This window comes from Salmo salar, chromosome 02 (genome assembly GCF_965601325.2).
Source record: "Salmo salar chromosome 02, fSalSal1, whole genome shotgun sequence".
Lineage (NCBI taxonomy): Eukaryota > Metazoa > Chordata > Actinopteri > Salmoniformes > Salmonidae > Salmo > Salmo salar.
The window spans coordinates 44,735,372-44,763,257 of NC_138292.1; the positions used below are offsets into that span (position 1 = coordinate 44,735,372).

Sequence of the window (27,886 nt, forward strand, 5' to 3'; positions counted from 1 at the left end):
CTACACACTCCAAAAAATGGTAACCCATTGTAGGTAACCTAGGCAGCATCTCTGTCAAAGGTGTTTCATGATAAATTCATGACACACAGGCAAGCAAGCAAAGCACCTGCTATGTATTCTCCCTCTCCAGATGTCGGCTGCTAAACAGAAAAGCTCCATATTGATTGAAACAACTCACATAAAAGAAAGTTACACACCCTTTATACTCCCAACCGTTTAACGCAAAGAACCAACATTTCGGCACTTTGTGACGAGTGTACCTGTACCGATGGAGGCGTCCCCAGCTGCCAGCGTGTTGGCCAGGAGCTCGTCAGCCTGGGTCCGGACACTCCCCAGCCCCAGCTCCAGCTTGGAGAGCTCAGCCAGGGTGTGCTTGTTGTCCTGTAGCTGCTCCTGGATGCGTGGAGTATGGCCCTGCAGAGAGACTGGAGACTGCATGTGGCCAAGCAGACGATCCAGACTCTCTCTAATCAGCGTCATCCTCTCATTCAGCTACAGAGACAAGACAACATTGTGTTACTGTGTGTATGTGATGGCCAAACGTTTACATGTGTATAGTCTATTCTCACAGTATGCAGTGTCTGGCGAGACTGCTATGTGTTCTGTATGTAAGTATACATGTACCATGTGTGTGTCTTTACGCATGTGTGTTTGTGGGGGGGTGTGTGCGCTTCGGGGGGGTGTGTGTGTGTGTTTGTGTTGCACGTGTCTTTTGTTTATTATAAAAAAAATTCAAACGTTAACCCTTATTTTACCAGGTAAGTTGACTGAGAACACATTCTCATTTACAGCAACGACCTGGGGAATAGTTACAGGGGAGAGGAAGGGGGATGAATGAGCCAATTGGAGGCTGGGGATGATTAGGTGGCCATGATGGTATGAGGGCCAGATTGGGAATTTAGCCAGGACACCGAGGTTAACATCCCTACTCTTAAAATAAGTGCCATGGGATCTTTAGTGACCACAGAGAGTCCAAAAGACAGTCTTCATGCAGGCTTGCGTGCGCGTGTGTTCATGCAGCAGTGTGTGTATAACTGTCACCTGTGTGTATCTTGGCAGGGACTCTTCCAACAGATTGGCAGCCTCTCTGACCCTGTCCCTGATGGCCCTGTGCTGCTCCTCAGCCTCTGTGGCGCTATGACAGAACTCCTCCCCCTGGGCGGGGCTAAGCTCTGACAGACGCTTCCCCAGCGAGCACAGCCGTGCTATCAGAGGTCTATGCTCTGCTATGGACTCCCTTAGGCCCTAGGTGAGAAACGGTTAGGGGTCATAGAAATAGATCCCTAGACACATAGATATGGGTTGTATTCATTAGGGCACACAGTAGTAAAAAGTTTTTGAAAACTAAAAGGACAGTTTCTTATTGAACAAATTCAGGTAATTCCTCCACGTTTTCTTCCGTTTGGTACCTAATGAATATGACCCAGATAACTTTTTGGGCTTGGTAAAGGCATTGTAGAGTGCACTTAAATGGCTATGTTTGAAAAACGAGGTCTCAATTCTATCTCTGAGAACTGTTGAAGAGGAAAGGTAAAACGGGTCACCTTGCCTCACTTTCCATTAACTACCTAGGAGAATAGAGATGTCTTTATGTACCTGTGGGAATGTTCAATGTTATCCTTTCAGGAAGTAGATTAAAGTACACTAATGAACGGAGCCAAAAAATCTACAAGGGAAGAACAGTAGAACAGCACATTTGAGCAGAAAACGGAGGGGGAGCTCTGAAGTCTAAAAGGGCATCATTGTTGAACGGGGAGAAGAAAAAAACGACAAAAAAAGAATTGTCACTCAAAGGCAGGTCTCTGCTAACAGTACCTGTAAGAGGTCCTGTTGTTCTCGGAATGCCTTGTAGCTAATGGTACTCAGGGAGAGCTGGCCAATGAGCGCTTGGGTTTCCTGTAGCCATGGTGACACCTCAGCAAAGCCCTCAGTGAACTGGACCAAGAGGGACTGGGCATGCTCCAGCTGCAGGACCACATGGGAGTTGGTGGCTGACGTGGTGTTGCATTGTTCCTGTAAGGCATCCAACGGGGTCTGGGGAGAAAGGGTGACAACAGCTTTAACGTGACCTGTATGCTAGTAGCTTGTCTCATTTGTTTGAATGTTTTATATTCAGATGACATCATGGGTAAGATGGTACAGTATGTACCTGCAGATCCCTTATTTCCCCTTCATCACCGTATGTCTGCAAGATTTCAGCGATCTTCACCATCTTCTCAATGTTGAACTTGTGTTGCAGAATCTCCACTGCAAGGATCTTCATGTACACAACACACAAAAGCATGGCATATTTTACAATCTAAAATGAAGGTCATGTAAAATACTGTTCAAACACACAAGCCTTTGCAAACCAAGAAATATTTTCAAACTTCACACATCACCAGACCTCTATACAAATCTACATAGCTGGTTGTAGAACAAAACATGGCATGTGTAGAGGTGGATGAACGGGCTTGTATAGGGTGGCCCTAAGGGACAAAGTAGCTTTTAAAATGTAGTTCCAATGGGTCTCTTCACCTTCTGTTCATAGAGTTGGGCAGAGATAAGCTCAGGCTCCAGAGTAAAGGCTTTAAGTTGCTCCAGGCCCAGGGCAGTGTCTCTGAACCAGGCCATCTCCTTCACCACAGCCTGCTCCAACTGACAAAAAATAACACACATATACAGACAGGTTAACAAAAGGTTAACAAAAGTACACATTGCTGTCTCGTTGAAGTGTGTGCAGAGTTCCTACTACTTCATCCTTATCAGAAGACTATCAAAATTGACTAAATGCGCAGGACCCAATGAGTAGTCGTGACTGGTGGGTAAGCAATCCATCAACCTCATATCAATTATGTACACAGGCGATATTGCTAAGCCCCGCTTCTTACCCTCTGTCTCTCTGCAGCACAGAGCACCGTGTCTCCCCCCCCAGTCTGCCCCCCAGCAGGTCCCAGCAGGTCCCTCTCGATGCGGCCCAGCCACAGGTGGAGGTCTTCCTGGCTGGAGGTGCAGCGGCTGGATGCCTCCAGGGCCTGCTCCAGTCTCTGCAGCACGTCACCACTGGTCAGGCTCAACACCGAGCAACGTATCCTCAGGCTGTCCACACGCTCCTGCACCTGCTGGGCTTCCTCTTCTGTGGGGACCACACCAACAGAAAGACGTGTAGGATTAGCATGTTGCTACACTTAGCATGTGGATCATCTTAGCATTTTGGTGCTCTTAGCATGTTGGTACTCTTAGCATGTTGGTACTCTTAGCATGTTAGTACTCTTAGCATGTTAGTACTCTTAGCATGTTATTACTATTAGCATGTTGGTACTCTTAGCATGTTGGTACTCTTAGCATGTTGGTACTCTTAGCATGTTGGTACTCTTAGCATGTTAGTACTCTTAGCATGTTAGTACTCTTAGCATGTTATTACTATTAGTATGTTGGTACTCTTAGCATGTTGGTACTCTTAGCATGTTGGTACTCTTAGCATGTTAGTACTCTTAGCATGTTAGTACTCTTAGCATGTTATTACTATTCATATGTAACACAGGAGGTTGGTGGCACCTTCATTGGGGAGAACGGGCTCGTGGTAATGACTGGAGTGGAATAAGTGGAATGGTATCAAATACATCAACCACATGGTTTCCATGTGTTTGATGCCATTCCATTTGCTCCGTTCCGGACATTATTACGAGCCGTTCTTCCCTCAGCAGCCTCCTGTGGCATGTCGCTTCTCATGTTGTTTCTCTATGTAAGTCATCTGTTGATGGATTTTGTGTATTGGTAAGGGTAAACATTTACAAACGCATTGATTTTGCAACATTCATTTATGTACCTGAAATCTTCTCCTTGAGGTCATGACCGCTCTGTTGAATTTTCACCAAGTCAGCGTTTTTCCCCTTGATCTCTTCCACCACAGCCTGAGGGGTATTCCAAAAATATGTCAGCCATTTTGTGTCAGACGATTTCTCCGCCCACCAGCCTCCACTGGTATATAAACATGCAGTATATGGCACAGGGTATAGGCCTGCATGCAGAAGAAACGTATACCTTGGCTTCCTCCGTACCCTCGGGGAGGTGTAGCATTTCCCTCTCACAATTGCGTAGCTTGGCCAGGTCCTGCTCCACAGAGATGAGCCATTGCTGCAGGCTGTCCACCCTCTCCTGGAAGAGCTTGGCCCTGGGCAGGATGAGCTCCAGATTGCCCCGCCTGTCAACACCAATACACAACACCCATTACATTACAGCTCAGCCCACGCTGCCAACAGCATGATAGCATAGCATAGCATAGCATAGCATAGCAAAGCAAAGCAAAATAAAACATAACATAGCTGACCTGTTCACTGCATCTACCAGTAAGGTCTCCCATTTGTGTCTGAGCGTGGAGAGCTGGACCCTGGCCTGCTCCCCCTCCTCCCCTGGGAAGGCCTCTGCCATATGAGGGCCCTCCAGCATCATGGTCTCCATACTATGCCTCCGGTCCTCCAGGAGACGCTGCAGGAGCTGTGAGATGATTATGGATACTCAGCCATTGCCTTATTGTTGTTATGACCAGGAGTTTTACCTGACCACAGTACCTGACCAGGGAAAACGCCAAGTCTTACTCATTGTCTTTCTGATGGTGAGACTCATGGATATTTTCTCAGTGATAAAAAGTCAAAACCTGTGATAAGTCGGGGATGGGCTACTTTGGAACAGCCAGTGTAATCTTACAAATTCTTGAAAATAGGCTACAACTATTGAGAAGTGAAGTGTAAAGCCAGAGAATATCTCAAATAGATGTATTAGGAGTTAGGACAACCCCAGCTCAGACGACTCAGGTCTTAGCTGGGGAGAGTCATTGCTACTTGCTAGCCCTGAGAATGTACATTTGGGTATACAGTATGTGCCTTTTCTTGTCTCTCCTGCCTTTGTGTGAGTGCAGTGAAAGCCCCATCTCAAGTGTCAGGCCTGCATTGTGAGGAGCCAGGCAGGTTTCACCTCACCCGCTGTACTCACAATGGGTGCTGGTTCACACTGAAAGGTGAATGGCTTTAAAAAATATATAATAATCCTAGGAATTGTAAGAGTGAACCTTCCCTATTCAGTCCTGAATACAAGGGATTTCATATAATAAAGGGAGCATTTTACTATTTCCATGATCTCAGTGCCATTTTCCATAGATAAAGTATCCTCATGCGATTGATCAAACATTATAGTTACTTAGCCATGGGTGCTGTGTGTAAGTTTATATATTTTGTGCACCATGTTGTAAATTACAGTACCAGTCAAATGTTTGGACCCACCTACTCATTCAAGGGTTTTTCTTAATTTTTACTATTTTCTACATCGTAGAATAAAAACGATGAAATAACACATATGGGATCATGTAGTAGGCAAAAAAGTGTTAAACAAATCAAAATATATTTTAGATTCTTCAAAGTAGCCACCCTTTGCCTTGATGACAGCTTTGCACACTCTTGGCATTCTCTCAACCTGCTTCATGAGGAAGGCTTTTCCAACAGTCTTGAAGGAGTTCCCACATATGCTGAGCACTTGTTGGCTGCTTTTCCTTCACTCTGCGGTCCAACTCATCCCAAACCATCTCAATTGGGTCAGGTGATTGTGGAGGCCAGGTTATCTGATGCAGCACTCCATCACTCTACTTATTGGTCAAATAGCCCTTACACAGCCTGGAGGTGTGTTGGGTCATTGTCCTGTTGAAAAACAAATGATAGTCCCACTAAGCGCAAACCAGATGGGATGGCGTATCGCTGCAGAATGCTGTGTTAGCCATGCTGGTTAAGTGTGCCTTAAATTCTAAATAAATCACTGACAGTGTCACCAGCAATGCACCCCCACACCATCACACCTCCTCCTCCATGCTTCACGGTGGGAACCACACATGCGGAGATCATCCGTTCCCCTACTCTGTGTCTCACAAAGACACAGCGGTTGGAACAGAAAATATCAAATTTGGACTCACCAGACCAAAGGACAGATTTCCACCGATCTAATGTCCATTGCTCATGTTTCTTGGCCCAAGAAAGTCTCTTCTTCTTATTGATGTCCTTTAGTAGTGGTTTCTTTGCAGCAATTTGACCATGAAGGCCTGATTCACGCTGTCTCCTCTGAACAGTTGATGTTGAGATGTGTCTGTTACTTGAACTCTGTGAAGTATTAATTTGGGCTGCAATCTGAGGTGCAGTTAACTCTAATGAACTTATCCTCTGCAGCAGAGGTAACTCTGAGTGTTCCTTTCCTGTGGTGGTCCTCATGAGAGCCAATTTCATCATAGCGCTTTATGGTTTTTGCGACTGCACTTGAAGAAACTTTCAAAGTTCTTGACATTTTCCGGATTGACGGACCTTCATGTCTTAAAGTAAGGATGGACTGTCATTTTTCTTTGCTTATTTGAGCTGCTCTTGCCATAATATGGACTTGATCTTTTAGCAAATAGGGCTATCTTCTGTATATCACCCCTACCTAGTCACAATACAACTGATTGGCTCAAACGCATTAAGAAGGAAAGAAATTCCAGAAATGAACTTTTAACAAGGCATACGTGTTAATTGAAATGCATTCCAGGTGACTACCTCATGAAGCTGGTTGAGAGAATGCCAAGAGTGTGCAAAGCTGTCATCAAGGCAAAGGGTGGCTACTTTGAAGAATCTCAAATACAAAATATGTTTTCATTAGTTTAACACTTTTTTGATTACTACATGATTCCATATGTGTTATTTCATAGTTTTGATGTCTTCACTATTATTCTACAATGTAGAAAATATGAAAAATCAAGAAAAGCCCTTGAATGAGTAGGTGTGTCCAAACTTTTGACTGGTACTGTACCTTCTGCTCTTGCAGCTGTGCTTTCACCACTTTGACCTCTGAAGATGGAGGCTTCTGATTGGCTGTCAGCTCCTCTATCTCACAGACCCAGGTCAACAGTGCTTCCAGGGATTGATGGAATGTTTCAGAATCTGCAAAATCATCTCTCAGAGTCAAGGCAGATCTTGTTCCCTGGGGAGAAAGAGAGCATGACACAGCATTAACACTGTTTATAGTAACTCAACCATATGAAACCATGGGCACCATGGAACCATTCTGTAATATCAGTGTTACCTTCATACTGTGCAGAGGCGATTGAGATAATGCTAAAATAAGTAAATCACATTAAAAAAAACAGAGCAATGCACTGGATATCTTACCCTCCAACGGTCCAAGCTGGAATCTTGGTCTGAACTAGAATGTCCATCGCTTTGCAGCTGGGATAGAAATATAAAAGTCAACACAACAGCCGACTTCATTGCACAATCTACTTTTCTGAAAAAGAGCACCATCCCGACAAAAATATAACACATTCTGTAGCACATGCTGCTGAAGAGATGTTAAGGAAATTGCAGAGCGGTAAAGATGATAGGCTGAAGTTCAGACGTTCAATGAAAGAATGGAATGGAAAGGGGGGAAAAAAGGAAAGTCAAATCCTAGTCTACTGTACTGAATAATAATAGACACTTTAGAGAGGCTGTTTGCTGTTGAAGTTATATTGACCTCAGCGAGTTCCTCAGCTGCTCCAGTCAGAACCCTAACAGTCCTGGTGACTATGGGGTCTCCGCCCTTCTCTCCAGACGGGTACTCCGTCACCTCCACAATCTCTGTCACAACTGTCTCTGTCACTTCTGTCACCTCCGTGACCTCGCGGGAGGCCAAGGTCTTCCAGGACCAGGGGCTGCCCTCTCTAGAGTCTCTCCTTTGGAGGCTTCCTTCTCTGGAGTCTTTCCTCTGGAGGCTGGCCCTCCTCTCCGCTGAGCCTGGGACTGAGCCAGGCAGGGCTAGAGGGGATTTCCCATAGGGGATCTCTTGGACCACAGCCTTCCTAGTCAGGGTGCTGTTCCTGGAAGTCTTGATGGGGGAGGGGGTGCCGTGCCAGGCATTGTCCAGAGTACTGGTGGTGGTGACTGTGGGGGCGGGGGATGTGTTGGTCCTTAGGGGTTTGTCCGAGGGAGGGGTGTTGCTGTGAGACACCTCATCCTCTACCTCATCCTCCTTCGTCCTGTCTGTCACCCTCTCCTCCTCCTCCTCCCTCTCTCTGACCACTTCCTCCCGCCTGGCCTCCCCGTGGTGCGTCAGGGGCGGAGCTTGCCATTCGCGGCGCCGCTGGTAGCACTCCTTCAGGAAGTCCTCGTCGGACCTCACCTGCTTGGACTTCTGGCCCAGACAGCTGGGCCGGCTGATCAGATTACCCATAATCCTTCAGCCCAAGGGATAGTGAGGTAATAGGCGAGAGTGGGCCCCTCTGCCATGCATGCAGGAGATCCTTCAGAAGCCTAGAGTGAGACAAGGGGGCTTGGGGTGAGCATCCAGCTTAACTGTAAAATCATTCCTCTTTGACCCCCCAAAACAGTTTGATTTATATTACATGTTTTGTTGATCTCTGATGTTATTGCACCAACTTTGGATAATGGTAGATTTCATATTATTTGCAATGTGCATGACTTATGAAAGCAATCACTAACTAAAATATGGTGAAAACTACTACAACTGCAGAAACATATCCATGAGAGGTTAACTACCTATTCACTCCATCTCTAACCACACCGCAACCACAGCCACAGCCCATTAGTTGAGAGAGACCGAATAGTGCAGTAAAATCAACTGAAGCACAGCAGAGCCAGGGAGACCGGTTTACTGTGCAGACAATCCTGGTTCTTTGTCATCCTTGGACCACATGCACTGATCTGGGCTCTCTTGGTCTTGGATGGCCTGCACCAGGCACCAGCTAAAACATTCTGGCTATTGAAATGTGTGTGACAGGCCTGTCCACTGAAAGCAGAATGTTCAAGGATACCCACTGTTAGGAAACCCACTGTTGAGCTCTGGCAGGCAGGATCAGTTCTCCCCTGCCAGCTCTAGCCCTCTCTCTCTCTCTCTCTCCAGCCCGGCCCTGGGGAAACTATTTAGCCCATAATTAAATATGACAGGCATAAAAACGCCCCCTCATTTTTTGGGTGCTGAGGAGGGGGTGGAGGAAGTAGGTATGGCTGGGGGGGGCAGTGATGCATAGTCGGGGAATCACAGATAAAAGATGTCTATGATGACACAGGACACCGTTCCGCTTTCTGATCTGGTTGTGATGACCTGACATAACTGCAGAGACACTGGGCTCACGAAGCATTGTAAACAGGTTGTACTGTACATAATTGGGAATGGTAATAGCAGCAAGATTTCTGCTGTGACTGATCACTGCGTCCTACCTGACAGGTCGCTCCTACCAGGTGGCGTGGCGAGAATCTGTCTCCGCACCATGCGCTCTCACCACTGGTGTCCCCCAGGGCTCTGTTCTAGGCCCTCTCCTATTCTCGCTATACACGAAGTCACTTGGCTCTGTCATATCCTCACATGGTCTCTCCTATCATTGCTATGCAGACGACACACAATTAATCTTCTCCTTTCCCCCTTCTGATAACCAGGCGGCGAATCGCATCTCTGCATGTCTGTCAGACATATCAGTGTGGATGACGGATCACCACCTCAAGCTGAACCTCGGCAAGACGGAGCTGCTCTTCCTCCCGGGGAAGGACTGCCTGTTCCATGATCTCGCCATCACGGTTGACAACTCCCTTGTGTCCTCCTCCCAGAGTGCTAAGAACCTTGGCGTGATCCTGCACAACACCCTGTCGTTCTCCACTAACATCAAGGCGGTGACCCGATCCTGTAGGTTCATGCTCTACAACATTCGCAGAGTACGACCCTGCCTCACACAGGAAGCGGCGCAGGTCCTAATCCAGGCACTTGTCATCTCCCGTCTGGATTACTGCAACTCGCTGTTGGCTGGGCTCCCTGCCTGTGCCATTAAACCCCTACAACTCATCCAGAACGCCGCAGCCCGTCTGGTGTTCAACCTTCCCAAGTTCTCTCACGTCACCCCGCTCCTCCGCTCTCTCCACTGGCTTCCAGTTGAAGCTCGCATCCGCTACAAGACCATGGTGATTGCCTACGGAGCTGTGAAGGGAACGGCACCTCCATACCTTCAGGCTCAGATCAGGCCCTACACCCAAACAAGGGCACTGCGTTCATCCACCTCTGGCCTGCTGGCCCGCCTACCTCTGAGGAAGCACAGTTCCCGCTCAGCCCAGTCAAAACTGTTCACTGCTCTGGCACCCCAATGGTGGAACAAGCTCCCTCACGACGCCAGGACAGCGGAGTCAATCACCACCTTCCGGAGACACCTGAAACCCCACCTCTTTAAGGAATACCTAGGATAGGATAAAGTAATCCTTCTAACCTCCCCCCCCCCTTAAAAGATTTAGATGCACTATTGTAAAGTGGTTGTTCCACTGGATATCATAAGGTGAATGCACCAATTTGTAAGTCGCTCTGGATAAGAGCGTCTGCTAAATGACTTAAATGTAAATGTAAATCACTAACAAATCACATCATCACAACAATTTGGACTGTAAGCCACAGAACAGTCCACTATTTTCAAATATTAAACATCTTTGCATGGCTTACAACGCATCCTTTTCCAAGAGTTCATTGGCTAATTCCAACATAACTGCCATGAGTTTTATCCATGACTAGGGACTGTTTCAGACTGTCTGTTACTTCTCCACAGTATGGTCATTGTTATGACAGACAAAGATGAGTGTAACTATCCTGGCCTATAGGGGCTGAGGTGAGCCCATCAGGGGCTACAAGGGAGGGGCTCTGCTATACTCTGCTGCGACTGCTTCCTCTGAGGTCAGAGTGGATTAGTGCCTGTGGATCGACAACAGGTCATTCCAGGTCACGGCTGGTCGCAACTGGTCTCAGCTGGTCGGGTCAGATAAATTGGGGAAGTTGGCTCCAAAACACCTGCCAAGAGGGTTTTCTGTTTTCTGGCTCGCTGGACCAGAAGACACCAAATTTTACAGTGCTGTCTTTGCTGGCTGTATCAGCTCTTTGTTCTTTGGTTACAATGAATATTCAGTAATCACAGGTTAGGAGCTTGAAACAATTAGCTGCATGACTGGATTCGGCTGTTCTCTTTGCTGGAGATAAAACAGCTTGTTCGGCTTGTAGCAGAACACAACCTCATTGTGCCTCTGTCAGCAATTTCATGTCATACTGTAATTCTATTCTATTCATAATTCTATTCAGTTTATTCTGTTTCGCAGCCATGATCCCCATTATAAACCAGGATGTCTCTGTCTTCTATTATATAATGAGGGTGTAGCTGAAATGAACATTTTGATTAGACCTCTCTATGTGCATTTTAGTAATTACAGTCGTACTATGCACATGTCTGCAACGCAGATGATGTAGGCCATAGCATGGATCCCAGGGGGAATTCTGTGAATACACAGGATCAGAGAGGATAGTGGCTCACAGACAAAGCCCCAGCCCAAGATCAATGATTACCCTGTTAGCCTTAATCACATCCTCGTATTCTCCAGAGGAGAGTATCTGCGGCCAGGCGGCTGTGTCCATGTTCAGTAGGTTAACAAACCAAGGCAAAGGGTGAGGGCGTGCCATGTCTGACTGGCTATTGCACCTGATGTGCTTCCAAGTGGCACAGCGGTCTAAGGCACTGCATCTCAGTGCAAAAGGCATCCCTACAGGCCCTGGTTCGATTCCAGGCTGTATCACTACCGGCCGTGATTGGAAGTCCCATAGGGCGGCACACGTTTGGCCCAGCGTCATCCGGGTTAGGGTTTGGCCGGGGGTAGGCCGTCGTTGTAAATAAGAATTTGTTCTTAACTGACTTGCCTAGTTAAACAAAACGTGTAGCCTGGAATTCAAACTGACACGTTCTGTTTGCCCATTGTTTCACTTCAAAATAGCAGACAATGGAAACAGAGCATATCAGGTTGGATCCCAGGCTACCTGAGTGTGCTATCATAAACTATTTCTATGAGACATACTGTATGTAGCGTGATGATGCTGTGTGTCATCCTACTGACACATTTACTACATTAACAGTGAGATGCCATCTGAAAACAAACACTGAGGATGCTAATTACCGCATCAATCTCATAAAATAATATCGAATTGTATTTGTCACATGCTTAGTAAACAACAGGTGTAGACTAACAGTGAAATGCTTACTTACGGCCCTTCCCAACAATGCAGAGAGAAAAATGTAAAAATAACAACACAAGGAATAAATACACAATGAGTAACGCTAACTTTGCTATATACACGGAGTACTAGTACTGAGTCGATTTGCAGGGGTACGAGGTAATTGAGGTAGACATGTACATATAGGTATGAGTAAAGTGACTAAGCAACAGGATAGATAATAAACAGTAGCAGCAGTGTATGTGAAGTGTCAATACAGATGGTCCGGGTAGCTATTTGGTTAACTATTATAGCGACCAAACTATCAGTTTTGTATTTCAACTCTACTGTATGAGGTAATTGAGTCATTCTAAGAGCCTATCTTCCAGGTCCATCAAAATCTCAAATAATCTGCAAGGCCATACTGCAATTTAACTAAGAATTCAAACAACCCAGGCAATCAGTCCACAACAGGCTAACCAATGGTTAAATTATACTGTTTTGACATATTTTATTAAGGCCATGTTGCTATATGATACGAATGTGCACAGTAGCTTGTTCTGCGCTAAAGCTGAAGCCAGGCAACCATTTCACTGAACCCATATCTCAGATGACCCGGCCCATTCCACCACTTAACCTCTCTAGAAATGACCCTTGATTTAGACTGCCCTTTGTGTGCTCTCAAGATCCATCCCTGCAAGACCGTTTCCTGACGAATCAAATTTAGAGTCACAATAAAGGGCTACTCTGCAATATATGGAACATGCAATGAGACCTGAAAGGGCAGTAAAATGTCTGATACTATTATCTCAATCATTACAAATTGAAATCTATGTATCCTATCACGGATGGACACTAGACAGTTTTGAATGTGGCTGAGTTCTTTTTCGGTGAGTGTCTGTGAGAAACACAGTCCCCACCCACACCTACACCAACATGCACTCACACACAAAAGAGAGTCTGGTGTTGTGGCACCATTGTTCCAGCGTGTTTCCAAACCAAAAAAATGCATCCAATGACAGGCAAACCAGACTATTGATTCCATTAACAACAGAATAATAATCATGAATTACAATCTTAGAGCCCCACAAAGACAGGCCAGTCCCGATTCACGGAGGGTCTATGTGGTAATCAAGATAACGGTCTTCTAATTAAAGCTGACGGCTGTGCGTTCACCCGTGAGACTTCTTATCACAGATATGAAAAAAGGTAATCCGTTCATGACTAAAACAGAACAACAAAGCGTGCCACAAACGATTGTATCAAACTGTTTTGTTGATTTAAACACCTCACATTACATCTAGGAAATAATATTAAATATCTAATACATTAAACCCAAGATGCACAATTGGCTATGGTAAGACTATATGTGACGGTTGCATCCAATGGTGAAGTTGTTTGATATTTTGGTGAATTGCATTTAAAACAGCACATGTTGGCTCTAGCACCACAATGCTATTTTTATCATTCTGATCCTGACAAAATGTAGCAACGGTCGATAGAATTTTCCCAATTTCACATATCAAACTCACTACTTTCTTCCTGAATCAAATCTGTAAATTATAATATTCTATCTTGCACGTTATTACTGCACATTACCATTATCATGAAGACATATACTTACAACTGTATGAAACAATCAAAAATACATATTTCCTATGTGTGGAGTAAAAATAAAAACATACTTCTAGCTTCACATTCACTGTTCAGACTCGGAACTGTCCCTTTGGGCCAATGTGGACCAGTGAACCAATGGTCATAGCCACTTTGCATCATCACATGCTCTTCCAAGCTACAATCACAGAAGAGTAAACTCCTACTGAACTTTTCCTACAAGCCAATCCAGGCCTGGTGGCAGTTTTGGCGGTTTGAGATTTAGGTGACGCACACTTACCCTGGAGCAGAGACGAGCACAACGGCTAGAGCAAAGGAATTCAGCTAGTCCTCAGTCACCATTCAAAAAGGAGAGAAAAAAATTCCTGCCTTGTTTGAGCATCCTTTGAATGGCCTCCCTCCCTTCCCAAGAAGTCTCCTCACGCACATACACTCACAACTCACTCAGACATCCTCACATCAAAACACACACTCTAAACAAAAACACACAAGGCCTGATAACCCATGCTTTCCGTTGCCCACAGCCACAGGCAAACAATGTCCTCCTCTCCCCTCTCACAGCACCCCCTCCTCCCTTCCCACCGGCTACGCTCCTCTCCCTCTCTCCTTTGTTGTTGGAGCTCCGATAGAGGAATTCCTTCCTTGTTCACGCCACCAATAGGATGATGGTGCACCCGGATCAAGACAATGTAGTTCCAACGGCTCAACTAGATTCCCTCGGTTCCCAGCCAGAAAATAGTCATTGCATTGTGATCAGACTCTGGTAGCTCCATATGACCGCAGGCCAGTGGCACAATCTACACCGCTTGTGCTCCTATACCAGACAGTTAGACAGCAAAGTGCTTCCCTTACCCCCCGTCCCCCGTCCCCCGTCCCCTCGATAGTCCCTCCCTTAGAAGGTTTTATTTGGGCTCTGAAACTCCATGCTGCTTGTGGTGAAAAAAGAGAGAGTGAGAAAAAAAGCTTTCTAAAGAGCTCCGGGTCACCCTCCTGGAAACATTCACATGCCTCCAGCTGCCTCCAGCCCCTTCTCTCTGCCTCTAGCTCACACAGCACCGGCAGGGGCAATCAGCGCAATGCCACAAAAGGAGGGACCTTCACCCACCCTCACCCATTCCCCCATCTCCATTCAGTCAGTGCAGCAGCCTCCACAGCAGCAACAAAGACAACAAATTACTGTAAAACATCTCTGATTACTTTTTTCAACTCACTTCCAGACCCATACAACTCCTATGAAAAAACAAAGAAGGTAAATGAAGACGAAATTGAGAAAATTGGATGTTGGCAAAATAGACCTCTCTGACTTCTGGGAAAGCTATGATTGAACCCTGTGGATATCATTTATCAAACTACATTTGCATGTAACTAAATCTGAACTATACAATAGCATCTACATGTGATTTGTCTTTTTACATTAACACTATGTTACCTAATTGTTTTATTTCCTAATCTATCTCTTACAGGGAGACTAAGACTAGGGAAACCAACACCCCTGTTGAATGAAACCAGATAATCACACACTCATGTGATCTCCTGGAGATAATGTGTGTAGTGATCTCCCCTGCGATAACAGCTGGGATTACTACTAGCTGTGAGTAAGTGGACAGGTGCAGGGCAGCAGGTGCACTGGAAGCCCTGGAGGACAGGTGCAATTTTAGGTCACTCCCTTCAAAGAGGTGTTTATTCCCTGAAGCCCTGAACAACCTAATTTAACATCTCTCTCTCTCTCTCTCGTCTGTCTGTCTGTCTGTCTGTCTGTCTGTCTGTCTGTCTGTCTGTCTGTCTGTCTGTCTGTCTGTCTGTCTGTCTGTCTGTCTGTCTGTCTGTCTGTCTGTCTGTCTGTCTGTCTGTCTGTCTGTCTGTCTGTCTGTCTGTCTGTCTGTCTGTCTGTGTCTCTCTCTCTCTCCTTATCTTTCTTTCTCCCTCCTCCAATATTCTCCCTCTCTCTCACACACACTCTCGGTCTCTCTCTCATGTACACACGCAAGCCCCCTCCCTCTTCCATAATCTACAGTCTTTCAAAATCAAATCAAACGTTATTTGCCACATGCGCCGAATACAACAAGTGTAGACTTTACCGTGAAATGCTTACTTTACAAGCCCTTAACCAACAGTGCAATTCAAGAAGAAGAAAATATTTACCAAGTAGGTAATAATAAAAAGTAATAATAAAAAGTAACACAATAAGAATAATAATAACGAGTCTATATACAGGGGGTACCGGTACCAAGTCAGTGTGCAGGGGTACAGGCTAGTTGAGGTAATTTGTATATGTAGGTGGGGGCGAAGTGACATCGGAGTCAATGTCTCTAGAAGGATTAGTCAGAGGAGAAAGTGCATGGCAGATGGAAGAGGGGGCGAAATATTGACTCTTTCTGTGCAAAGACAGAAGGGGACAAGAAATCACATGTTCCTCCCTTTTCACTGTGCCAAGATCAGCTGATTACCAATACACCATCTTTCTGTAGTGTAAACGTAACACGTTTTACACTGATGCCAAGATATTGTCATACCGGTATTGCATGTCTTCATGCGAGCTTTAACCTTGCTTAGGCTTATTTTCCCAGGAGTGAATGTTTGTTTACGACAGTGTTACTTGCCACTTTGAAAACAATGAGGGACAAGGAGTAACTGGGAAAGAGGTGATAGCATGAACCACAAAGGAGACTGAAAATGCCCTGGCTGCGAAGGAAAAGGGATTTCAATAGCGTGACCCCCATGGGGTCAAGTTATTTAACCCTGTGACCACTCCATCCCTGTGTGTCCTAAATTATACCAGCCTCACATATTACAACCTCCCATACTTTACCTTCTCCGTCCCAGAGATCTGAACCTGCAGGCAATGACAGAAATGCGCGGACATCTGCAACCGACAGTTCAGAGAGATTGATACTCCAGGCAGACAAGATCAAGCTTTCGAAATAGTAGCAATACTCCAGATAAGGGTTTGGTTGGTCCCATAAGAGAGCAGCAGTGTCTTCAGCTGTTTAACGAAGAGCAAGTGAGCCAGCCCTCCTCCTTCTCCCTGAGTGGGTCTGGCATGGATGAGACTCCAGTATGCCAGTGCCACTGTTCTAAACCCACAACACCTGATCCTGGTTTTCAGCGAGCTCCAAATCCTCTTAGAAATAATTGAATCGTTTCACCAAACCCGCTGTCCCTTTCCATTTCACACCCTGGCCTTAACCACACGTAAACCCCGTTCCAAAAGACTGGCTGGTGTACAGTAGTTGAAGAAGCACTGGAACACTGGCTATCAATGGGGCTACGAAGCAACACACTATTAACAGGCTGGGCAGCCAGGCAGTTGATCATTTCCCAGTTTCTCTACCATTAACCTCCCATCTGCCCCCTACGCTGTATGTAAGACTGGGAAGTGTAGGTTCTGATATGGGGAGATGGGATATAGGGGCCTGAAAGAACACAAATCCAAATTGGTTGCAAATGGGGCCAAATTTGATCACAGACCCCATGTGCCAGAAGACCTGAGAGCACTAAAGTAGATTAATGCTGCATGGCATGTCCCCCCTTCTCCTCCACAACCTTCCTTCTCTTCCCTCTCTGCTCTGCCTTCAAATTAAACAAGACCTCAGTGGTTCCTCTATGGAGCCATTAGCCTATGTGGTAATTAGCACTTTGGCAGCCACGCCCACCCCTCAATTGGGGAGCCCTCTTCATGAGGAAATGAAAAAGGGGTCCCTTTTATGGGTCAAAACTAAAGCACCATTCACCACCATTACACACACACTCACATGCACGCACGCACGCACATGCACACGCACGCACGCACACACACACACACTTCCCAGAAATGTGTGGGTTTGGGTGAAAAGGAGTTAGGGGCTTCCCTGGGGTGCCTGGACACTGGAAATCTTAGTCACAGGGTGGAGGGATTCAACAACAAAATCAACGACCCAACCCCCTTATGTGATTGGTCTGTTCACAGGAAGATTAGATTGAAAGCTTCCACAACAAGTAAAGAGTCAGAACATAAAAGAAGCCGCTACATTGTCAATAACCTTTTAGTATTCCTATGCAAAGGTTGATGACAACGAATGTTAAAGAAACACAAAAACACAAACAATCCCAGGACCAGAAAGAAGAAGATAACCATAATTCAAAACATTATGAACACACACACACACAATCCCTCCCTATCTTTACCACTTGGTGATTCACAGCAATCAACACCAACGCATCTTCCCAAGTCATTATCTTCCGTCATCAGAGAAGGGCTGCTGTTTGCCCACTGCCATCAAGACAGAGTAGAGGAGAATAGGCTGCTAGCTCTCACCCCTCTTCCTGGTCTGTTTACAGGTTATGTATGTAGGGCTTATTTGAGATGCAGACTTTGCAGCGGGCCAAGGGAAATTAGAGACCTTTAGAGACAGAGGGACACAGACACTCTTTATCCAGCAGTTCCTCAATAGCGGGGGGACGGAACAAAGAAGAGAGTAACTTTTGGCCTTAATTCGTTTCTCTGAACGGAGAGATTGCTTTTCTGACTTTTGAATGGCGCAATACAGCACTTCTTACACAATGCAAACACTTCCAAGTCATTTTCACAAGGTGGAACATTCAGCGTAAACTTCTAGGCCTACTTTTTTTTTTTTAAACAAATCAAATTTCTGCTTCACATCTGTTTATGAATCATCTTAACTTTGTTTATGGAGGCTGTTAGGTTGTATGGAGAAACAAGGTGATGTTCAACAGTCACGGAATGGAATAAAATGTCCCGACGTGGAGTGAAACAGTGAAGTACTATCTGATATCGTCGTTCAAAAGTAAAATGTTTGTTTTCCATTGCAAGACATTTTGCCACAGTATGTTTTAAAGAACGTGACCCACTGTCAGAGCATGTGTTAAGGACCAGGTGTGTCTCTCTCCTGTGTTTTGTTGGCATGTTGGGGGAAGTTGGGTTGTGTCTCAATCATGCAGTTAGCCTAGCTAACTAACGAGTTCCCACAGACCAGACTGAAAACAGCAGTGGAGCAGACTAGCAGCATTAACATGACAAAGGCTTATGGAGGGGTGCACTGTGATAAAGGGACAGTACTGAATAAAGACTACCTGCATTTAACCCACGTTCTCTGGGAGAGGCACAGGAGCCCCCACACCCTCAGCCCACCACTGAACATAGCGTTCTACCTTATAGCTCATAAAAATATAAGAAACGGACTCCTTTAAGTTGAGAATACATGTGTCATACACACATTTCTGAGTCTCACACACACACACACACACACACACACACACACACACACAAAACAAAGCGTGATGATGCCATAATGAAAAAATATTTTGCAATTCAATATTAGAGAAAAACAATTGGCTTTGGCTTGATGGATAAGTTCACCCAAAAGGTAATGTGTATTTATCCAGTTCAAACCTTGATTATAAGATTAAATAATTCCGTTGTTACGCCATTTAGCGTTATAATCAATTAATCAATCAAACAAAACAATTAGGACAATGGAACTTTTAGTAACACTAAATCAACCAAAACCTATCAATCACAATAAGGTCCTCCTTTCCCTCTGAGGTAACATAGTACTCACAACCACAAAAAAAAAAAAAAAAAAACACAAAGAAGCCAAAAAGTCTAAATGAATGCAGAGAGTAGCGACATGACGCTGAAACACACAGTATGGCGATTGATTCAAACAGTGTTCGTGTTGTAAAGAGTCTTGGTGTGCTCTTCAGTCTGGTCATATTGATGCTTTAAATCTGTGGATTAGGCTAGTTATCGGAGTCGAGGCCCTTGTTCATTATCCTAAGTCTAAAAGAACACGGTTACTGTTTGTGATATGAAATATCACCCTTCAAGACACACTAATTATTGTGCAACGCTGAGATGTCATTGTCCGCCACTAACAGATAAAAAAGACTAATGGCTGGGGTACACACAACAAATGCCTTTATGGCCAGACCACAGCACTCGGTAAGATCCTGTTTTTCTTTTCTTTTTTTCTCTCCGTCCTCATCCTCCCATCTGAGTCTAATGTCCTTTCAGTCTGTTCGCTCATGTGTGCAGTGGGCCTCCACTGCTGAGCGTCTCTCCAGCCTCCCTGTCCCAGCACAGCACAAAAGAGCTTGCCTGCCTGCCCCTCTCCCCAAAGGAAACTTGCTGCAGGACACGGAGGAGCGAAGACCACCACCTCGATCTCCGCTTGAGTCCGTCTGGCTCTAGATTCTTCTCTCTCACTGATTCCCTTGCTCTTTTTTCCTTCTGTCTAAAGTCATACGTGTAATGTGTCTCCCTCTTCTGACTCTTGCTCTGTTGTTTGTACAGTTTTTCTCTCGCTCTCTGTTTAGTGGTTTCATGCCAGCCCCCTGGGTGAGAGAGCATTTATTTCTCTGGGGCTTAGGGCATAGTATTCGATAGTGATGCTGAGCCCAACGCCATGGGGACAGTGTATTACACAATAGGGGCCAGCCACAAATCACTGTTTTTGTTTGAAATCTTCTTTCGATTTCTCCCAGCCCACACAATTACCGTTAGACCAACAAGTTGCATCATGGGGGATGGGTATTGTCCAGTCCTCTAGCATCCTGTGAATGGATAACATATCAACATTGTTCACTCATTCTTCTCCTTGACTTAATATCCAGCCCCCTCTCCATCAGTGTATTTTACTGTGTGTTTTTGGACGCACAGCAACAGAGGATGGAGGACGATGTCCGTCTTTATTGGCTCCGTGGATATCCATTGATGATGATGGCAATAGGTTGATAGCCTCTTTCAGCAGATCCCACTACAAGGATGTTGCTTTAGTAAATAAGGCCCTGTCCATTCTACTGCTAACTGCGTAATGTACACTAAACCGCTGAGAATAATTTTACGGAGGGAAAAGACTGATGTTAGCAATGGTGACAGAAAATGTCTTATTAATATTTATAAAACAAATTACATTCAAGCTGTAGGTTAAATAGGTGAACGAGAGAAAGGTAAGGAACCTAGCAACTCAACAACCCAACTGACCGTATGGTCCAGAGGAGGTAGCCTCATCTCCATGCTCTTCAGCCAGTGTCGCAAGGCTCGGATTTGACCTCTGAACTCCCCCTGCCATTGGCTCCACTCCTCTGACTCCCTCCTGGAAGCATACAAGCCCCACAAAGCTTGTGTCAATGTCACTACTCATCTCATACAGTTGAAGTCGGAAGTTTACATACAGTTAGGTTGGACTCATTAAAACTCGTTTTTCAACCACTCCACAAATTTCTTGTTAACAAACTAGTTTTGGCAAGTTGGTCTACTTTGTGCATGACACAAGTATTTTTTCCAACAATTGTTTACAGATTATTTCACTTATAATTCACTGTATCACAATTCCAATGGGTCAGAAGTTTACATACACTAAGTTGACTGTGCCTTTAAACAGCTCGGAAAATTCCAGAAAATTGTGTCATGGCTTTAGAAGCTTCTGATAGGCTAATTGACATCATTTGAGTCAATTGGAGGTGTACCTGTGGCTGTATTTCAAGGCCTACCTTCAAACTCAGTGCCTCTTTGCTTGACATCATGGGAAAATCAAAAGAAATCAGCCAAGACCTCAGGAAATAATGGTAGACCTCGACAAGTCTGGTTCATCCTTGGGAGCAATTTCCAAACGACTGAAGGTACCACGTTCATCTGTACAGAACGCCGCAGCCCGTCTGGTGTTCAACCTTCCCAAGTTCTCTCACGTCACCCCGCTCCTCCGCTCTCTCCACTGGCTTCCTGTTGAAGCTCGCATCCGCTACAAGACCATGGTGATTGCCTACGGAGCTGTGAAGGGAACGGCACCTCCATACCTTCAGGCTCTGATCAGGCCCTACACCCAAACAAGGGCACTGCGTTCATCCACCTCTGGCCTGCTGGCCCCCCTACCTCTGAGGAAGCACAGTTCCCGCTCAGCCCAGTCAAAACTGTTCGCTGCTCTGGCACCCCAATGGTGGAACAAGCTCCCTCACGACGCCAGGACAGCGGAGTCAATCACCACCTTCCGGAGACACCTGAAACCCCACCTCTTTAAGGAATACCTAGGATAGGATAAAGTAATCCTTCTAACCCCCCCCCCCCCCCCTTAAAAGATTTAGATGCACTATTGTAAAGTGGTTGTTCCACTGGATATCATAAGGTGAATGCACCAATTTGTAAGTCGCTCTGGATAAGAGCGTCTGCTAAATGACTTAAATGTAATGTAAATGTAAATGTACAAACAATAGTACGCAAGTATAAACACCATGGGACCACGCAGCTGTCATACCACTCAGGAAGGAGACGCGTTCTGTCTACTTGAGATGAACTAACTTTGGTGAGAAAAGTGCAAATCAATCCCAGAACAACAGTACACTGGTGCACTTCACAAAATAGATGGCATCATGAGGATGGAAAATTATGTGGATATATTGAAGCAACATCTCAATACATCAGTCAGGAAGTTAAAGCTTGGTCGCAAATGTGTCTGCCAAATGGACAATGACCCCAAGCCTACTTTCAAAGTTGTGGCAAAATGGCTTAAGGACAACAAAATCAAGGTATTGGAGTGGCCATCACAAAGCCCTGACCTCAACCCTATAGAAAATTTGTAGGCAGAATTGAAAAAGTGTGTGCGAGCAAGGAGGCCTACAAACCTGACTCAGGTATCCCATCTCTGTCAGGAGGAATGGGCCAAAATTCACCCATCTTATTGTGGGAAGCTTGTGGAAGGCTACCCAAAATGTTTGACCCAAGTTAAACAATTTAAAGGCAATGCTACCAAATACTAATTGAGTGTATGAAAACTTCTGACCCACTGGGAATGTGATGAAAGAAATAAAAGCTGAAATAAATCATTCTCTCTACTATTATTCTGACATTTCACATTCTTAAAATAAAGTGGTGATCCTAACTGACCTAAGACAGGGAATTTTTACTAGGTTAAATGTATTTGGCTAAGACGTATGTAAACTTCCGACTTCAACTGTATATATACGAATACCTGCCTAACCAGATACCTACTGTAACTTCAAATACCTAGAGTATTGTAAACGGCTTTTCCAGCTACACTGAAAAGGGAATTTGTATTTAAGCAATAAGGCACGAGGGGGTGTGGTATATGGCCAATATACCACGGCTAAGAGCTGCTCTTAGGCACGACGCATCGCGGAGCCCTATACACAGCCCTTTGCCATATACCATGGCCCATGGCCATATACCACAAACCCCGAGGTGCCTTACTGCTATTAAAAACTGGTTACCAACGTAATTAGAACAGTAAAAATAAATGTTTTGTCATACCCGTGATATATCACGGCTGTCAGCCAATCAGCATTCAGGGTTCGAACCACTTAGTTTATAATTTAGCATCTTAGCATTTTTTGGATGGATAAATGCTGTCATTAAAAGTGTCATTATACATAATTATTGGGACAGTGAGATATTTTTTCCATATCGGGTGCACCATTTAGAAAGATTAGCACTTTTTGTATACTGAACAAAAATAAATGCAACATGCAACAATTTCTAAGATTTTACAGTTACAGTTCATAGAAAGAAATCAGTCAATTGAAATAAATTCAATAGTCCCTAATTTATGGTTTTCACCTGACTGGGCAGGGGCACACCCATGGGTGATTTTGGAAGGGCATAGGCTCACCCACTTGTGAGCCAGGCCCACCCACTGGCGAACCAGGCCCAGCCAATCAGAATGAGTTTTTCCCCACAAAAGAGCTTCATTAGAGTGGGCTTTTATTGTCCCCAGCGCATGGTCCACCTATGTAATGATCATGCTGTTTAATCAGCTTCATGATATGCCACACCTGTCAGGTGGATGGATTATCTTGGTAAATGAGAAATGCTCACTAACAGGGATGTAATTTAATTACATTTTTTCATTAAAATCATTGTTTACTGAAATAACTAATAACTATACATATACCAATTACCCAATGTTTGTAACTGGACCGATTTACACTTAATCTTTGTTATCGTCTTTGTACTGTTGGACCATCCAGGTCAATGACTTTAGATCCAGGTACACTGGTCCACTAAACTGTGACAATCGACCAAATGTCATCATAACCAGCAATTTATTCAGTTTGACCTGACTGATGGTGGGTGACGGGCATGGAGCTCAGTGCAACATGTCTAACACATTGAATTTGTATTTAATTACAAATGTTATGATCTTGAAATGCATACAGAAAGGAAAATTCACCAATAGGTGAATTGTTGAAGTTGTGATGGTTATGTGTTGAATTTAGCCATGGCCACCTTGTTTTTGCATTTACTAGAGATGCACGATATATCGGTGAACATATCGGAAACGTAAAAATGGCAATATCGATATCGGCCCGATGTCTAGTTTAACGCCGATGTGAAAAACCGATGTCAAAGCTGACGTGCATACCTATAAAACGTACATTACCGTTCAAAAGTTTGGGGTCACTTAGAAATGTCCTTGTTTTTGAAAGAAAAGCACATTTATGTCCATTAAAATAATATCAAATTGATCAGAAGTACCGTGTAGACATTCTTAATGTTGTAAAATACACATAGGTTGACAATAATTGTGGCTCAATTCACAGTTGTTTCAGAGTCCCGCAATAAGAGCTACGACGCTAATGTTCTCTGGGTGTCACTGAGTAGACCGATACCCCATGTCCTTGATCCACAATCCATAGGTAAGGCTGTACAGTGAAATAACTATGCCCTCAATGCAATTCTAAAGTATAATACATGTGTGATTTCGACAGATTTTTGTCAAATTAACAAATGATTGTCTTTTGTTGATTTTATATACCAACATTCCAACCTCGTTTAGCATGATCTATTCAATTATGGCATAATTCTGCTATTTGTATTCACTTGCGTCACTGTCAATGACATACGTTTATTTTGAAGGCTAACCGCAAAGTTCACTATTGTGACTAATCCTTATTGTGGCTAGCTTCACATAGATGGGTCCGACCACCATTAATTAAATAACAACTGTTTTATAAATCAGGGTTATTTTAGATGATGACACCTAGCTATATAGTTAGCTAGCTAACGATAGCTACTGAAACAGATTGTCGTTTTGCGATGTTTTTGGGGAAGAACATTGTTTGCATCCATGAGCTAGCTAGCTTTTTTTTATGACCAGCGCGAGACAACTTTACCAGCATCATAGCATACGTATCGATGAATCGTTGCTATCACTCGTATTTCATGTGTCACAGCGTAATCAATGTGTAATAACTACGTAGAAAATGTATGTCCGTGTTAAATTATTATGTGACGTGCAGTCATATTCAAGTCCTGATTGGTCAACAAGCTTTTTGACACGTCAAATAGTGTTATGTGATGTGTATCTTTTTTGACATGCAAAAAGACTCAAACGGCATTCCATAGAAATCCTGGTTGAGAATGAAACAACTGAACAAATGAACAATGAAACAGCACAGCAAGTAAGTGAAATAAATATGTTTTGATTATGTTTTTACTGGTAATGGGGACATACGTAAATACCAACAAAATAACTTTTTGGTCAGTGTGGTGTGTGTGTATAACATTTATTTAACTAGACAAGTCCGTTAAGAATAAATTCTTATTTACAATGAAGGCCTACCCCGGCCAAACCCGGACGTCGCTGGGCCAATTGTGCGCAGCCCTATTGGACTCCCAATCATGGCCGGATGTGATACAGACTGGATTCGAACCGGGGACTGTAGTGATGCCTCTTGCACTGAGCTGCAGTGCCTTAGACCGCTGCGTCCGTGTGTGTGTTAACTATTTAACTGTACTAGAATGCTTAAAAGGCCGCAAACATTTTAAATATCGGTTATCGGTATCGGGTTTTTTTGGCAAGGAAAATTTTGAATATCGGTATCTGCCAAAAATGTAATATCGGTGCATCACTAGCATTTACCCATACCCAGAGCTTGGTTCCTTGGATGTGGGTGTTGCCAATCCATACACACTCCCTCTTTCTTCCTGAAACAGACAACAAAAATAAGAATACATCAGATATTATTAATATGTGTTTGCTTTCACTCAATATACAGTATAATACAATGAATTAGTGCAGCTGAATTGGTAGTGATCAGGACACTGAGTTTGCCCTCATCGATACATTAGTATAGTACTACCAAAGTTCAAATTCAGGTATTTCGTTTTACTGCTCCCTACTGGTAGGTCTGTTACAGCACTGTCTTCCCAAGGCACTGCCTCACCCCATTCTCGGATGTCTTACCTCCTCGTCACCCCTCTCTGGGAGGGGTGGGAGGGACAGGGTCAGTGAAGGGTAGTCAAGGCAGTCATTAGAGGTATTCTGGCAGGTAGACGGCCCATCTCTCATATTGGCTGGATCTTCCATCAATGTCAAAGGCTAACATTAGCATAGAAAGAAACACACATAGACATATAGACAAATAGAGCACAACTTCCACACCCTTCCACACAGACACACATATACTGTATATCTAAGTCTCTAATAACGTTCTCCAAGTTGCTGACAGAAAATGTATCCATGAAATGAAGTTGGTAGCTGAATCGTGAATGAGGGGATGAGGGTTCATTGTTTGCTTGTATTCCAATACATCTGATTCCAAGAGGACATGAGTTGAAATTACTTGTAAGTCAAACTAATAGTGCCCTCATAATGGTGAAATTAAATAATGCAGACAGTAGTGCTTGTAGACAGCAAGTAGAGGGCATTAAAGACACTACTTCATTCACCTATAATGATTCTACTATGGTATACTGTACCAGTGGTGTAAAGGACTTACAGTGAGCACCATAATTCATTGGACAGTGACCATTTATTTTGGTTCTGTACTGTAGCACTTTGAGTTTGAAAGGATACAATGACAATGAGGGTGAAGTGCAGACTGTCAGCTTTAATTTGAGGGTATTTTCATACATATCAGATGAACCGTTTAGAAATTATAGAAGCTTTTGTACATAGTCCCCACCATTTTTGGGCATCCAAAAACATTGGGCAGTTTAACATAATGTAGAATAAAGTAATCATTGTTAATATTTGGTCGCATATCCTTTGCATGCAATGACTGCTTGAAGTCTGCGATACATCGACATCACCAGACGCTGGGTATCTTCCCTGGTGATGCTCTGCCAGGCCTGTACTGCAGCCATCTTCAGTTCCTGCTTGTTTCGGGGACTTATTGCCTTCAGTCTCCTCTTCAGCATGTAAAATGCATGTTCAATTGGATTCAGATCCGATGATTGACTCGGCCAGTCAAGGATTTTCCAGTTTTTGGCCATCAAAAACCCCTTCGTTGCTCTAGCAGTATGCCAAGCAGTATGCCACACTCCTGCTCTCCAATGAGTTTGGAGGCATTTGGTTTTATCTGAGCAGATAAAATATTTCTGTAGACTTCAGAATTCATTGTTCTACTTCTGTCTGGAGTCACATCATCGATGAAGACAAGTGAGCCTGTTCCACTGGCAGCCATACAGGCCCAAGCCATAACACCCCCTCCACCATGTTTCACGAATTGAGGTGGTATGCTTTGGGTCATGGGCATGTCTTTTTTTTCTCCACACTTTTATCTTTCCATCACTCTGGTTAATCTTTGTCTCATCTGTCCACAATACTTTTTTCCAGAACTCTTAGGGCTCTTTTAGGTGTTTTTTTAGCAAACTATAATCTCGCCTTTCTGTTCTTCAGTGGTTTGCATCTTGTAGTGTACCCTCTGTAGTCTTCTACGTATGGTAGACTTTGACACATCTACACCTGCATCCAGGGGAGTGTTTTTGATCTGTTGGGCTGTTGTCAGGGGGGTTTTCTTCACCATAGAGAGTATTCTCCGGTCAATCACTACAGTGGTCTTCGTCAGTCTATCGGGTCTTTTGACATAATTAAGTTCACCGGTTGTTTTTTTCTTGTTACTGATGAACCATACTGTTGACTTGGGCATGCCCAGGGTTTTTGCAATGTTCCTGATTGATTGATTTTCATTTCTGAGCCTTATGACAGCCAGCTTCATTTGCAACGACACTGCTGTCTTCCTCATGTTGTCACACCCCAACAACAACCTCCAAAGGCAATAGCAAATTCTAGAATCAATACTATTCATCAACATCTCTCCTGCATTCACTAACGACACAAATGAATACACCTGCCTAACGACACACATCTGTGAAGCCAATTCAACAAATACTTATAGTACCTTAAAATGGGGGGACCATGTACAAAAGGTGCTGTCATTTCTAAACAGTGCATCCGATATGTATGAAAATACCTTCAAATTAAAGCTGACAGTCTGCACTTCACCCTCATTGTATCCTTTCAAACTCAAAGTGCTACAATACAGA

The 27,886-nt window shown here is 44.2% G+C and overlaps 1 protein-coding gene and 1 long non-coding RNA gene across 5 annotated transcripts in view; both read right to left on the minus strand.

Moving 5' to 3' along the window:
* The window catches only part of macf1b (microtubule actin crosslinking factor 1b), a 35,079-nt gene extending 20,597 nt beyond the window's left edge, over positions 1-14,482 (minus strand). The window contains exons 1-13 of one of the 4 annotated variants that reach the window (XM_014168276.3): positions 13,886-14,482; positions 7,504-8,279; positions 7,161-7,217; positions 6,802-6,972; positions 4,310-4,476; positions 4,024-4,183; positions 3,809-3,893; positions 2,871-3,115; positions 2,518-2,637; positions 2,150-2,257; positions 1,816-2,034; positions 1,042-1,245; positions 267-492 (exon numbers count right to left, since the gene is read on the minus strand). In XM_014168276.3, the coding sequence (XP_014023751.2) occupies positions 267-492; positions 1,042-1,245; positions 1,816-2,034; positions 2,150-2,257; positions 2,518-2,637; positions 2,871-3,115; positions 3,809-3,893; positions 4,024-4,183; positions 4,310-4,476; positions 6,802-6,972; positions 7,161-7,217; positions 7,504-8,199 (2,458 nt within the window). In that variant the 5' untranslated portion in view covers positions 8,200-8,279; positions 13,886-14,482. Of the gene's footprint in view, positions 1-260; positions 493-1,041; positions 1,246-1,815; positions 2,035-2,149; positions 2,258-2,517; positions 2,638-2,870; positions 3,116-3,808; positions 3,894-4,023; positions 4,184-4,309; positions 4,477-6,801; positions 6,973-7,160; positions 7,218-7,503; positions 8,280-13,615; positions 13,810-13,885 lie in introns of those variants that run through there. The other 3 variants (XM_014168275.3, XM_014168270.3, XM_014168271.3) reach the window with 3 other exon arrangements.
* Positions 14,483-20,593: 6,111 nt separating this feature from the next.
* On the minus strand, positions 20,594-26,262 carry LOC145861354 (uncharacterized). Its single transcript, XR_014381087.1, has 3 exons — positions 25,803-26,262; positions 25,485-25,543; positions 20,594-20,699 (listed from the first exon to the last, which is right to left on the minus strand). It is a non-coding gene; the product is annotated as an uncharacterized LOC145861354 (long non-coding RNA).
* Between the last annotated feature and the right edge of the window lie 1,624 nt (positions 26,263-27,886).